General features: G+C 42.1%; 1 protein-coding gene across 3 annotated transcripts; it reads left to right on the top strand.

Moving 5' to 3' along the window:
* Positions 1 to 4,500: 4,500 nt before the first annotated feature.
* Positions 4,501 to 14,209, top strand: Thg1l (tRNA-histidine guanylyltransferase 1 like). Of its 3 annotated transcripts, XM_027425276.2 has the most exons (6): positions 4,501 to 4,715; positions 5,984 to 6,160; positions 7,481 to 7,650; positions 8,851 to 8,939; positions 10,060 to 10,167; positions 12,684 to 14,209. In XM_027425276.2, the coding sequence occupies exons 1-6, from the start codon at positions 4,525 to 4,527 to the stop codon at positions 12,843 to 12,845; spliced, it is 897 nt and encodes a 298-aa protein (XP_027281077.1). In that variant the 5' UTR covers positions 4,501 to 4,524; the 3' UTR covers positions 12,846 to 14,209. The 3 variants fall into 3 exon arrangements, with proteins under 3 accessions (XP_027281077.1, XP_027281078.1, XP_027281079.1); XM_027425277.2 differs by lacking the exon at positions 10,060 to 10,167; XM_027425278.1 differs by lacking the exon at positions 4,501 to 4,715 and having other exon boundaries at positions 6,094 to 6,160; positions 7,576 to 7,650.
* Positions 14,210 to 14,611: the final 402 nt, after the last annotated feature.

Genomic DNA, 14,611 nt, shown 5'->3' with positions numbered 1-14,611 from the left:
TTCACAGCACTGAGCGGATCCTTAAAAATGGATGAGATAAAGTTACAGGCACAGGATGTCTGTTTAGATTTTAGAGTATTTTGGCAGGAAGGGGCATAATTTCTCTATATGTACATATAGAGAAGGTGAGAAATGAATACAATTTATGTTCTTATAGCAACCACTAGAATCAATAATGGTTAACATTCTGCCACTTTTGTCTTTTCTGGCAACCTGCGTTTACCTTGCCAAATACTTCTAGTATTTCTCAAGTTTAGTCTCCCGTATAAGCACATAGCTATTATCTTCCATAACTTCCTACTTCTTGTTTTGTCTTCTTTTTGGGTTTTTGAGACAGGGTTTCTCTGTGTAACAGCTCTGACTGTCCTGGAACTCACTCTTTAAAGCAGGCTGGCCTGAAACTCACAGAGATCCTGCCTGCCTCTGCCTCCTGAGTGCTGGGATTACAGGTGTGTGCCGCCACCACCTGGCGCATAACTCCCTACGATTAGTAAACATTTCCAGTAGATTGCATTACTGTCCCAATTATTTACTTTCCCCTTCTGTGTAGGGGGATAATACTCCCTGCTGGCTTGGATTTCCAAGGAACATCACAAAAGAAGGGGCAGAACAGAAGACAGAGAGGAGTACTAAGAAACATTGTTTTCCAATAATGGGGCAGCTATTGCAATCAGGAACACTCACAGCTGCGGCTACATGCACAGGATCTGTGCCAAGAAAAAACGGGATCTGAAAGTAGGTGTGGGACCAGTTGGGGAAGAGATGGGGAGGGTCATGAGGGTGTGAGGTGGATAAAGACATTGATGGGGAGTGACGATGATCACAGAACATTTTATGTGTATGAAACTAATGAAAATGGCAAAAATAATGAAGAGCAGAAAGATGCTGAACCACCCAGTGGTGAAACTTCCCAAATCACCTCTGGATTCTGCATTAAGACAATTTGGAGATCAAAATGCCTTTCTGGAAAAAAAGCAGTGCTGAGCAAAAAATAAACTCAGACAGTGGTGATTAGTGACTACTTAGACTACACCCGGTGTGCTTATAGCAGTTTTGAGGGTAGTACTGAGTCAAAATTTGTACATTGTGCTTGGTTTGGCTGACACAAACTTGGAAAGAGGCAACCTCAGCTGAAGAACTGTCTCCATCAGGTTGGCCTGTGGGCCTATCTACAGGGCACTTTCTTGATTAATGTTTGATGTGAGAGCCCAGCCCAGTATGGACCACCCTGGGCAGGTGGTTCTGGATTGTATAAGAAAGCAAACTGACCCAAGTATGGCAGCACATGATTTTAATCTCAGCACTCAGGAGGCAGACGAAGAAGGACCTTTGTGAGTTTGAGGCCAACCTGGTCTACATAGTGAGTTTCAGTTTCTGGACAGCTAGAAATACATAGTGAGGCCCTGTACTTAAAAAATGAAAAAAAAAAAGAAAGAAAGAAAGAAAAGAAGAAAGGAAGAAAGCAATGTCAGCAGAAAGCCAGATTTCCATGTCTCCAAGTTCCTGCCTTGGCTTTCTTTGATACGGGATGTAACCAGTAAGTCAAATAAACCATTTCCTCCCCAAGTTGCTTTTAGTCATGGTGTGTCATCACAACAATGATAACCCTAACTAAAATAACTATGACAACTGTATTACTAGAGCACAGGCTTTCTTCCCCATACCCTCACTTCCTGGGTGCCCTGAAGTAAGCTATAGTGCTCCTCTAGATCCTCCCCCACCATGGTGAACAAAATCATAATCTGGATAAATTCTTCCTATTTGGGCTTATGTATCACAGCAGCAGGAGTTCAACACAAGCAAGAGAAATAAGTGAGACACAAAAGGCTGAATTTTTCTCTCATATGTGGACTCTAAATAAAAGAGGAAATACTATGGAAAGAAATGGGATCAAGAAATGGGATAATAGGGGATGAATATAATCAGAATATGTAACATTCATGTATGAAAATGATGCCCATTATTTTGTACAATTGTCACACACTGATAAAACATTCATAGAACAAATACAGTAGAGCATCGGTAAAGGCCCAAGTTGCTAGAAACTCCTGTGGTGAATCCTACCTCATTTGTGGTGGAAATCAGGAAAGTAAACACAAAGTTTTAACTTCAACTCACACAACAATAGAAACCCCAGAAGCACCACAAAACCACTGAGGATTTGGTAGATAAATGGATGGAAAGAAAGTGGGAGTTTCTGGGCAAGTCATTACTAGGTTTTGGTGTATATCTCGACACAAACCTATGTAGTAGTACACCTACCCAAACTATACTAACTTATCCTACTATCCTAGTAAGTACACTAAGGTTTTCATCTGTGACTTTAAAAAAAAAACTTTTTAAGTCTTAAAAGGTGTGGCAGAGATGCCTTATTGGTTAAGACCACTTGCTGCTCTTTCAGAGGACTGGAGTTCAATTCCCTGTACCCACATCTGGGGTCTCACAAGCAGCTGTAACTCCAGCTCAAAGGGATTTCACACCCTCATCTGGTTTTTTTTTTCCTCTTTAAAAAGATGCAAAGAGGAAATTATTTAAAAGAAATAAAGCATACTATTGCCTGGATCATATTTGAAAATGTTCTGTAAGAAGCCTGGAACTTGGCAATTTCAAGAGCATCCTCTAATTTTAAGATGTGGGGAAGATTGTGACCCATTCGTTTAATACTTCAGTCAACTCTAACCAACCTTGTGTGTTTATCATGTTGCCTTCACAAGGATCTCCAGTGGCTGTAGTTTTAGCACAACCAATGGCACTACCTTGGTGACTAGTTGAAGGTAGCAAGTGCTCTTGCTTGTGACTGTGTTTTTCTATTTTGGGACTAGGCAAACAATTTGTGAGACAATACCAACAGATTTGGGGGATGTGGCATTTTTTTCACAAATTACATAAATCACAGAGTTAGTATCCATTAGTGATCTATGCTTGAATTATTTCATAGAGCAACCTGATTCTCTGAGTCCACCACTCCATGTTTGAAACTAGTCAACATTCTTGTGTAAAGCACTTCCCCTCATCAACTGGTACTGAATTACAAATCTATATTAAGAGACAAAGCAAATTCCTGTTCCTTTTAATAACCAAGTATCAGGTCGGGCAGTGGTTTGTCACACACCTTTAATTCCAGCACAGGAAGCAGAGGCAGGAGGATCTCTGTGCGTTTGAGGCCACCCTGTTCTACAAAGCCAGTTCCTGGACAGCCAGAGCTGTTAGACAGAGAAACCCTGTCTCAAAATACCAAGCCAAACAAACAAAAAACCAAACCAAAATTAAAAAAAAAAACACCAATTAGCAGTGTAAGAAGTTAGTGGCTAGTATAACAATTACCCAACACTGTCAAACAAAGCTTTCGTTGTTTAGGTATTGTTATGGTGTTGTGGGCTTTCACCTTTTCCATGTATCATAATCAATTACCATAGTTCTTACTGATGTTCAAATCATCTCTAATTTGCCTGCTGGAATCACTCCCCATATAAATTCATTTTTGTCACATCCTCTACTACTCTGAGCAGTTCTTTCCCTTCTGGCACAACATGGATCCCAGTCTCACTTTGTGTTTTCCCTTGACACAACTAACTTGGAGGCAGTCATTTCTTGTAGGAATTTATGAGGAGTGGTGCTGGCAATCAAGAACTGATATCTACTGCTTACAGGGTGCCATTTCATCTATGCCACTGGGCAAAGTTGGGAAATGCATTTTTAAGATTCATGAGTTCAAGACTGGGGAGGTGGCTCCATAAAACTTGCTGGCCACCTAGTCTAGCTGAATCAGTGAGGGACAGTCTCAAAAATTAAGAGGGAGAGGTATTGAGGAAGACACTTGATGTCCACCTCTGACCTCCACGTGCACATAAACACAGACGCACACAAACTCATACACATACAAAATTACTATATACTGATGAGTACAAAGTCTAAATTCACCTGATGGCATATGGCAGGGTAACATGCCTCTGGTATTGGCTGCTGGGGAGCCTGAGGAAAGGTCACTCCATGTGGCTTCCCAGGGACTAAACTTAAGTAATCACACCTTTATAGACTGAGCTGTCTCACTGGCACTTTCTTTGTTTAAATCGCACATCTTTGGAACAACCAGTAATTCAAAAGTGGAAAAAAAAAAAAAACAAGGTCAATGGGATAAAATACAAAATTTGTACAGCAGACTGATTTCTATTTTATGCTCCTTGTTTAAACTTACCAACAAGAATCTGGAAGGCCCTACCCACAGAGCTATAAAGTGATAATTTGGTGTATTTCAGTCTTTGCAAGGAATTTATAAACGCTACAAAGAGACAAAAGAAGTCACAACCACACTTTCAAACTTGGTCACAAAACAGCGTTTGATGGCTTCGTGAGAGTGATTTGTTGAAGGATGGGGGTAGAGACACAGCCCTGGAGGACACAGTCCTGGCAACTTGCTGACTTGAAGACGGAGAGTCGAGAGAGAAACCTCCACTGTAGCTAGAGCGGCTCCGACAGCGACAGGAACTTCCGGGGTGGGGCCCGTCCAGTGCTTCCCCATGAGGAATGTGGCCTTTCAGCGCTGCTGAGATCCGCAGTCGCTTGGCCGCTACTTCCGTTACTTTAAGACGGTGCCTGAGGTTGGGGGTGACCATGGCCAAGAGCAAGTTTGAGTACGTGCGGGATTTTGAGGCTGACGATACCTGCTTGCCGCACTGCTGGGTTGTGGTGAGACTGGACGGCCGGAATTTCCACCGGTGAGCTGGAAGGACGGGAGACCGCGTGCGATGCCTGAACTTCCGGGAGATGCGCGGCTCCCAGTTACTGGGGTAACGCGGCAGCCAATGAACACTCAGCATTGAGCGTCACCGGAAAGGCTTGCTACAGTCAGACTGGGCTGCTAGCTGGTTGAAATATTTGAAAGAAGCTGGATAGTGTAATCTGTGAAGAGTCCGTGCTACTTAAGGAGAAACCAGTTTGAATGAACTTTGTCGGGGGGGAAAGCCATTTCCCGGGCCACTCCTTAAACTCCAGCCAGATGTGCAACCTTTCTGGTATCTTTGAGGGCGGACTGTTGAGAGGCTTCTGTAAGCCGAGCGGTGGGCAGGAGTTGACAGTGTGTCCCTTTCTCATTGTCGGTTTCAGATTACACGGACCTACTGCACTATAGTCAGCTGAAAAAAGAGGGAGACAATGTGAACCGATGGGAACTTAATTTCCATAAAGGCCTACGTTATTATTAGTTATTATCATTTTATAACTGTATAAGTACATAGAGCTATAATAGTGTGTACTGAGCACTTAATAAGCGCCATATATAATTACATTTTCATTTCCTTATCATCAGGACTAATAAGATAATATTCTCTATTTACCCAGTAAGGTGAACTTAATAGGAAAGTGAATTGAAGCCTAGTAGTTATATCTCTTTTTGTCAACTGGTCAAAGCACAAAAGAAAATGCATTTTTTTTCTATATGTCCTTATATGTATGCAATTGTGTGGTCAGTTTTTGAGTGCCACTCTTCAGAGCTGTCCACCTTGTCTTTTTTTGTTTCTCTTTGTAAATTTGGAGCCTGGTCACTATGTAGACCAGGCTGCCCATGAACTCACAGAGATCCACCTGCCTCTTGCTCCTGAGTGCAGGGCTTGAAAATGTGCACCACCACCACCTGGCCACTTTGTCTTTTTTGAGACAGGGATTCTCACGGAACTTCCTTGGAACTCACCAAGTACTGTAGCCTGGTGGTCATCTAAGCCCCAGGAATCCTCTTGTCTCCACCTATCCAGCATTGGGATTACAGGCAGGTGCCACCAAGCCCTCCCCCCTTTTATGTTTCAGGGATAGAACTTGGTCTTCATATTTATAACACAGCTATTTCTCCATCTCTGTGCTGCAGTTCTCAAGGAATTATGTTAAGCTATAGCTAGTAGCATGCTTGTAGCATTGTCCCTTCTTAACTGCTCTGTGTTGTTGGTAATGACAGACTCTCCACCATCTGTGTCCTTCTCTTTCCTCTCTGAAGGTTTGCCGAGAAGCACAGCTTTGCAAAACCTAATGACAGTCGAGCTCTCCAGCTGATGACCAAATGTGCCCAGACAGTAATGGAGGAGCTGGAGGACATTGTCATTGCATATGGACAGAGCGATGAGTACAGCTTTGTGTTCAGGCGGAAAAGCAATTGGTTTAAAAGAAGAGCCAGGTGAGTTTTAAAACCAGCATCCTATTGGGTGTTTTCTCCTGTTCTCTGCTCTTCTGATTATCTTGACAATGGCTGAGATCTTAAAGATTTCAGGCGAATGTTGCATCTACAAAATGCACATTTCCTACTTTGATTTTTTTTCCTTCCATTGAAGACTGAGCACTCTTACTATCTTAGTTAGGGTTACTATTACTGCAATGAAACACTATGACCAAAAGCAATTTGGGCAGGAAAGGGTTTATTTGGCTTATACTTCCACATCACTGTTCATCATTGAAGGAAGTCAGGAGAGGAACTTACACAGAGCAGGACCCTCGAGCACTTTGATCTATTTTTCCAGGTGCCTTCTTTATCTGACTCTTTCCCATCTATATCCCATCAGTCCAGCTTCCAGACTGACCTTCATTTAATGTTTAGACTGTAAACAGAGTAGAAAAATAGAGTATTAGTGATTCATTGCCAGTGTCATTCCTTCCATGCATTAAAGTATTATTTATATTTTTAATTAAGGAGATAAAGTTGATATTTAACTTGGTAGTAGATTGAAACTCTTAGAGGAATCAAATTATAGGATGAATTGGTATGTTTTTAAAATATTGGTTCCCTTTCTTCCAATATTGAAAACAATGCCAAAACAACAACAAAATCATAAACCAAAAACTTATACTACATCCTATGGAGGAAAATTTGGAGTATGATGGATAGTTTTATGTCATTTTGAACCAAGCTAAAGTCATCTGAGAAGGAACCTCAATTAAGGAAATGCCTCCAGAATACCCAACTGTAGGCAAGCCTGTAGGACATTTTCTTAGTCAGTGATTGATGGGGGAGGGCCAAGATCATGTAGGTGGTGCCATCCCTGGGCTTGTCATCCTGGGTTCTATAAGAAAGCAGACTAAGCAAGCCATGGGGAGCAAGCCAGTAAGTAGTACTCCTTCATGGCCTTTGCTTCAGTCCCTGCCTCGAGGGTCCTGCTCTGTGTAAGTTCCTCTCCTGACTTCCTTCAATGATGAACAGTGATGTGGAAGTATAAGCCAAATAAACCCTTTCCTGCCCAAATTGCTTTTGGTCATAGTGTTTCATTGCAGTAATAGTAACCCTAACTAAGATAGTAAGTAACTTAAGTAGATAGAGGCAGGCTACATTTAAAACATACAGCAAAAACTTTCAGTTTTTCTTAGCTGAATATATTTTGTCTTCTGGCTGGTTGGACAGTTTGTGTAATTTCTCTGTTGCATCCACAGGTCCTATCTTGGTGTCGAATTAATATCAAACACTTTCTCTTCCCTTCTTCTACCCAACCTGTCTTTCATTTGCAAGTAAGTTCATGACTCTCGTGGCCTCCCAGTTCGCCTCCAGTTATGTGTTTTATTGGCGGGATTACTTTGCGGACCAGCCTCTTCTGTATCCCCCAGGATTTGATGGAAGAGTTGTGTTGTATCCTAGCAACCAGACCTTGAAGGACTACCTCAGTTGGCGACAGGCAGACTGTAAGTGGCACAGTGTACACAGTTCAAGTCAAACTACCAAATCTGTACATTAAAGCTGTGGGTCTGATACAAGTTTGGCTTATTGGTATGTTGTTTGGAGTCAAATATTTAAAAAAAAAAGTTTTTTTCTTTTCAAAGGAGTCTTGCTGTCTTGCCCAGGCTGACTTTAAATCCTGCCACAACTCTAAAAGGCCTGAGTTATAGTGTGTGTACTCCCACACCCAGCTCTCTCTCGTATACTAAATACTTAACAATATTTGATAAGTTAGGTGATTTTACAGGGAAATTACCTGTAGTTTTTTGTGTGCACATGTGTGTACATGTGTATAAGTGTATGTTTGTATATGGATGTATGTGTGCATGCATGTACTTACGTGTGCTTGCCTCTACAAGTGTTGTAGAGCCAGAGGAAGAAGTGGGATGTCCTGCTCTGTCACTATTTTCTGCTTTACTCCTGGAGTAAGTCTGACAGCTAGCACATCCCAGAGATCCTCCTGTCTCCAACAGGTCTGGGGTTCCAGGTGCACATAGCTATGCCCAGCTTCTTACACAGGTGCTGGGATCCAAATTCAAGTTCTCTGGCTTGCACAGCAAGAACTCTTATCCATTTAGCCATTTCTCCCACCCCATTTGCTTTTTAAGATCAGAAGATAAGGCAGTCTTGTATTTTCACTCTGTTTATGCAAAGCCTGTGTGGTGGCAGCTAACTTTTTACTTTGAAACACACACACAAAGTCATAAGCTGCACAGTACCTATTATTCCCTGCTATTCCCCTGGAGTTACTTACTGCTCTGTGAACTTACAGAGCATGAGTGGTATTTGTGTTGTAATGCCTGTCTTACAGGACTACAATAAAGCTTGTAGTTGCACATTTTTAATTTTGCCAGAAAAATTGGAAACAAATTGAAATAATGAAATAGTGAACACCTAAGTCAACATATTTGCATAAGGCATTACTGAAATGACCAGGGAATAAGTTTTACATACCTAGCCCTTTCCTTGTCTGTTCCCTATGTAGGCAGACTGGGCAAGCCACTAAATGTCTCTGAGATCTGTGTACGTAAAAGTGGAGAGAAACTGGGTTGTGAGTTCCTGGAAGCATAAAAGTCTATACATAAAACAAAGTACATATACTATAATAGGTATTTATATATAACTAAGATTCAGTATATATAAATGTTATTTTGTTTTCCTTGCAGGTCATATCAATAATCTTTATAACACAGTTTTCTGGGCCCTTATCCAGCAATCTGGGCTAACACCAGTCCAAGCCCAGGAGCGATTAAAGGTATAAAGATCCTATAACAGAAACACAGCTGATGACATTTGCTCTGGTCTCTCATAGCATTTCTGGAATGTTCTCTTTGGTTCCTTAGCTTCCTGTATGGCTCCATTTTGAAACGCCAGAAAGATCTCAGTAGCAGAAGCTCTCCTTGCTTACTGTCAGCAGGCATTGCTTATTACTTCTTCCTGGGCTGCTGTGCCAGTGTGCTTACTCTTGATGATAGTGCCAGCGTGCTTACACTTGTCTGTAGCTAAGTCTTGGCTCCCCTCTTTAGACAGTGCATGCACTCTTCTCCTTTGTCCTGCACAGCGTCTTCCCTCATGCCATGTCCTCCTGGGCTCCTGTTGCTTCTTAGGCTTAGAACCCCTGAGTATAGTGAGAGTCAATACTCTGAAAGTCAGATAAGCATACTTCTGTGTATCCTTTCTGCCTCAGTAAAATTTAGGAATAATAGTTCTTACTTCATAGGCTTATACAAAGAACATGCTTTGATGCATCTGAACACATGGGGAAGTAAGTGCTGAATAAGCACTGGCCTGCCTTCTGAGATAACACCACTTCCTGTGGGATAACTGATTCTGCAGTGAAGTGATGCATTGTGACAGTCCTGATATAATGTCTTCTACATTATGATTACTGAGGTAGTTGACCTTACTAATACTGTCAGTAGTGAAACTTAACACTAATATGAATGCCAGCAGCCATGTCCAGTTAGAGCCCAAATCAGATTTTGCTTCCTCTTAGAAGGGTAAAGACAGCCTTCATCCGCTTTTTCTTCCCTGAAATGGAGATGACATGGCGATCAAACAAGAAACATTAACACCAAGTTTATAGACACAGAGTTTTTGTTTATGGTTAGCTCCTGCAAACTGCACATAGTCTGGACAATGCAACTAGGATTTACAGCAGAAGGGGATTTGATGAATGTAGACATCTAGATTAGATTAGGATCTTAGGGGCTGGTAATAATCTACTTTAGATGAGAACGTCAGGGGCTGGGGTGTAGCTCAGCAGTAGAGTGATCTGAATTTTAATTAAGATGAGCTCTAGCAATCCTTCTCTTTGGTGGTGGGAGTGTAGGAGAAAGACCTACTGAGTTTTGCGCCTCTGTGTGTTTCCTCAGGGAACTCTGGCAGGAGACAAGAATGAAATTCTGTTCTCTCAGTTCCACATCAACTACAATGACGAGCCACAGATGTACAGAAAAGGGACAGTGTTAGTGTGGCAGAAGGTAAGGCTATCTATTCAGAGAAAAATGGTGGTCAGGATGTGGGAGCCCTAATTTCCCCCAGGTTACATTTTGACCACCATTCTGTGAGTGGGTAAGGTGCAGGCTGTAGAGGAACAGTTTAGATGTTTATTTCTTTTTTTTTTTTTTTTTTTTTTTTTTTTTTTTTTTTTTTGGTTTTTCGAGACAGGGTTTCTCTGTGTAGCTTTGGAGCCTATCCTGGCACTCGCTCTGGAGACCAGGCTGGCCTTGAACTCACAGAGATCTGCCTGCCTCTGCCTCCCGAGTGCTGGGATTAAAGGTGTGCGCCATCAGTCAGCAGTGGCCTGGAATCTCTCAGAGTTGATGTAAATAGTATCACAGAATTTTAAATTAGCACTTCTTTTCTGTGTCCTCATATCAGATAAAACCTCGTAACAGAGGATAAGGCTGGAGATGGCCCAGCAGCTAGGAGCATTTGTTCTTTTCTTAGAGGACCTGGGTTGAGTTCCCAGCAAGCATGTGGTGGCTCACAATCATTTGTAACTAGTCCTAGGGGATTCAATACCTCCTCCTGACCTCCCCAGGCATGTGGTACACCAGTGTACATACATGGAAGCAAAATACTCACACATATAAAATAAAAATAAGCCAGGTGTGGTGGTACATGCCTTTAATCCCAGCACGTGGGAGGCAGAGGCAGAGGCAGAGGCAGACAGAACTCTGAGTTTTAAAGCCAGCCTAGTCTACATAATGAGTTCCAGGCCAACCAGGGTTACATAATGAGATTCTGTCTTCAAAATAAAATAAACACTTTTTAAGGAGTAGAATATAGATAGGAAGAATTTTGCTTTCATAAGACATTGAAAAAATACTTTTTCCCATATCATGAAATGGTTCATCCACTCCAAGACAGCCAAAGTCGTGAGCACTAGGAGATATTGTAAAATGGGAATGGAGGTAGCAAAAAAGACTTTGACTTTCAGCAATTTCATGAGAGACCACAGAAATTCATTCTTGCCTTAATATTCTTGGATACCTCTATACTTGATTCCACCAATATTTTCTCTGCTATCAGCTCATAGGCATAGTTATTTCTCTAAATTCATTTCTTCTAGGGTTAGTTTTTTATGAATGAGTGCTTTCAGGAGCTAACGGGTACCTTGAGAGCCATCCATCCCAATGGCAACCTCAACTCATTTATTAGCTTTTTTTATGTGTTTGTTCCTTAGTACAGCCTTGGATACTTATGCAGGCAGAGGAAAAAGACCTTCAGTTCTACAGTCAGTGATAACTAGAAAACGAGTTCCTTTTTTTTTTTTTTTTTTCCTTCAAGTCAGGGTTTCTCTGTATAGTTTTGGAGCCTGTCCTGGAACTAGCTCTTGTAGACCAGACTGGTCTTGAATTCACATAGATCCGCCTCCCTCTGCCTTCCAAGTGCTGGGATTAAAGGCATGCGCCACCACCGCCTGGCTAAGTTCCCTTCTTGTTCCTAAGTCTACTGTATTAGTCAGTGCCTCTGGAGAAACAGAACAATATAAGTGTGTGTGTGTGTGTGTGTGTGTGTGTGTGTGTGTGTGTGTGTGTGTGTGTATTTTAGAAAACTACCTAACCCTAAAATAGTAAAAACAGTTGTCTCACCTAAGACGATAAGAACCCATTAGTTGCTTGGTTCTTGGGCTAGGAGCTTCAGCAGTTAGAATTGTCCGTCAGGGGCTGTCTTACACTGGCAAGAGTCTACCAGCCTGGGTGGCTCAGTGGTCCCAACCTAGCATTGAAAACCTGCGGGGTTTCTGGGGTTGCTGGTCTGGGTACCAGAAAGTGCTGTCTATACTGAGACATGGGTCTTCCATGTCAAGTAAGACAGTCTGGAAAATTCCTCCGTTGAGTCTTCCTACTCAGGTGATTTGAATTGGTGGCAAGATGACCTTAAAGCCAATCATCACAGTCATTTTTTAAAATACAGTAAAGTAACCTTTTTACAAGATTTGTTGTTGCTGGCAATTTTGTGTGACTAAGGATCAACCCAGGGCCTTACTTATGCTAGAGAGGAACCCTCCCACAAATCTACAGCCACAGCTCTTAAAGTACTGTTTCGTTCTGTTTTTGAGTCAAGGTCTCACTGTGTATCCCTGGCTGACCTGAAACTCACTATGTAGTCCAGGCTAGACTTGAACCCATAAAAATCTGTCTTAAGTGCTAGGATTAAAGTTATGTGCTCCATGCCAGCACATAGTTTTACTTAGAAAAAAATATGTCTACCCTGTTGGTACAACTCTTTTTTTAGGGGGGTAGAGGATTTGAGTCAGCGTTTCTCTGTGTAACAGCTCTGAATTTCCTGGAACTAGCCCTGTAGACCAGGCTGGCCTCGAACTCAGAGATCCTCCTGCCTCTGCCTCTCGAGTGCTGGGATTAAAGGTGTGTGCCACCACCTCCCAGTGATAGAACTCTTAATATATCAAGTAAAAAAGTGAATTTCCCCTATAATTCTCTTTGTGTCCCTATCCCACTCACAGCACTGTCCCTACTTTTGTCCATAGGTGGATGAAGTCAGGACACAAGAAGTTAGGCTGCCTGCAGAAATGGAAGGGGAAAGGATGACTGTGACCCGGACCAGAGCCAGGCCTGTGCCCTTGTACTGCGATCTCATTGGGGATGCATTCTGGAAGGAACACCCAGACATTCTGTCGGGAGACAACTAAGCCTGCACTCTGCAATTCTGCCCTGCTTAACCATGTGGGGCTCCCGGAGTCTCCTCTCCTTGGGAGGGCTCAAGCATTTCTAGCCCCAAGAACACTGTACAGAGTGAAATGACTGGAGGAGCTGGGTAGAGACAGAGAAAAAAGCAATGGACGGGGGCAGTGTATCTTATTGTGCTCAAACAGAATACCTTTCCTTTTTTTTACAGTGTTAGAACATGACTTCTTTGGCTCTTTTCAAAATCATGATCCTATTTTTATAAAAGAACTATTCACGCTTTTCTGGAGGAGTCATTTTTTTAGCTGTGGCATAAGCCTTACAAAAACCTATCACTTCTGATTGAAGAGGAGCCCAAACTTTACCCTCACCCACCTATCTTAAATAGGGAACACAGCAACTGAAAAATCCCACTTGTGACAGCCGTGTACTTACACTCATCTTTTGGCATGAGGTTAAATATGGGTTCCTGCCTGCACGATGCCTCCAGATTGAGGAATCCCAGGGAACACTTGAGGCTTCGTGCCAGTTCCCCAGGGTGGCAGCATTGACTGAACAAAGGAGGAGTGGTTCATTCCTCCTGCACCATTCCAGGATTGATTTTTCTGCAATTGGTAGTATGATCATCATCATCTTCTCTTACCAGGGATATAACTCTTTTGAAGAAAAGGTATTTTGGGGAGGTATATGTGTATTTGTATGAAAGAGGATGGAGAAGCAGCTGCTCCATGGATGCTAGAAGTACTTCATTTGGAAAAGCTGACTTTGGATTAGACTTCTGGATAAGCATTTTCAAATAGCCTCAATGTAGTCTTGTATTTGACTACATATTTGAATTCAAGAACACCAGGAGGCCTGATTTGGTTTAACCTAATCCCAGCTCTCAGGAGGTTGGGGCAGGAAGAGAAAATGTATGAAGCCAAACTGGACTACATGGCAAGACTGTAAAAAAGGGTGGGTTTGGGGACTATTGATTCAGAGGTTTTAAATAGCCCCTCCTGTTGGCGGCAGGATGGAGTTGGCAAGAGAGTAGTAAGGGATCATTTGTTCCCAAGGTGTTGGAATCAATGGCATAGTCACATTTCCCCTTGACCTTGTTTTATGTTTTAGAGGAAAAAGATTATTTACTTCCATCAGGAATTAATTAAAAGACAGCCCATGTCCTGCTTCCTGGTCTTGATTGTAGAATTTACAGCCAAGAAGAAAATGTATTTCTGACAGAGCAGCATCTGGCTCATCCCTCACCAATTGACACTCCATCTGCTGATGCCAGATTTTTTCCTTCCTGTTCTCCCCACTCCCCAAGAAGAAGCAATAGAGCTCATGTTTGGTAACTGAAATAAAGATTTCAACTTCTTGGCCTACTTAATTGGTTTCTACAGAATGAGTCTAACTGTGTGCATGTGTTTGGGAAAGCTAGGATGCAAGGACCCACATGGCAGACATCCAGAGATTTCTGGAGACATTTTAAAAAATGTTAGTTTGAATACTTAATTTTAAAGTGTCAATGTAAAACACCCATGTGGATATTTGGGACTTGGAAATGAGGCTTTTTTGTTTTGTTTTTGAGCCCAAAGGCTTCTGTTACATGGCTGTCAGCATTATAGTACATTTGGCAAGCAATTCCCTCAGCATACTGATGAGGCAGTGAGATCGTTAGCTCCTGATGAGCAAATTTAACTTAATGGTAAGTTGATAGCATTTTACATCAAAATTAGACAAGTAGGAAATATAAACCAAAGTTTGATGACAACCACTGGAGAAAGTTTGT

Source organism: Cricetulus griseus, chromosome 7 (assembly GCF_003668045.3).
Source record: "Cricetulus griseus strain 17A/GY chromosome 7, alternate assembly CriGri-PICRH-1.0, whole genome shotgun sequence".
Taxonomy (NCBI): Eukaryota; Metazoa; Chordata; class Mammalia; order Rodentia; family Cricetidae; genus Cricetulus; species Cricetulus griseus.
The sequence above is the reverse complement of the archived record's forward strand: the minus strand, read 5'-3'. Positions and strand labels throughout refer to the sequence as shown.

Excerpts from the sequence above, each read along its gene's own strand:
- Thg1l (XM_027425276.2), top strand. The coding sequence starts at position 4,525 with ATGTGGCCTTTCAGCGCTGCTGAGATCCGCAGTCGCTTGGCCGCTACT. Across the intron at positions 4,716-5,983 it reads GACGGCCGGAATTTCCACCG|GTTTGCCGAGAAGCACAGCT; the intron begins GTGAGCTGGAAG and ends TCCTCTCTGAAG. Across the intron at positions 8,940-10,059 it reads AAGCCCAGGAGCGATTAAAG|GGAACTCTGGCAGGAGACAA; the intron begins GTATAAAGATCC and ends GTGTTTCCTCAG.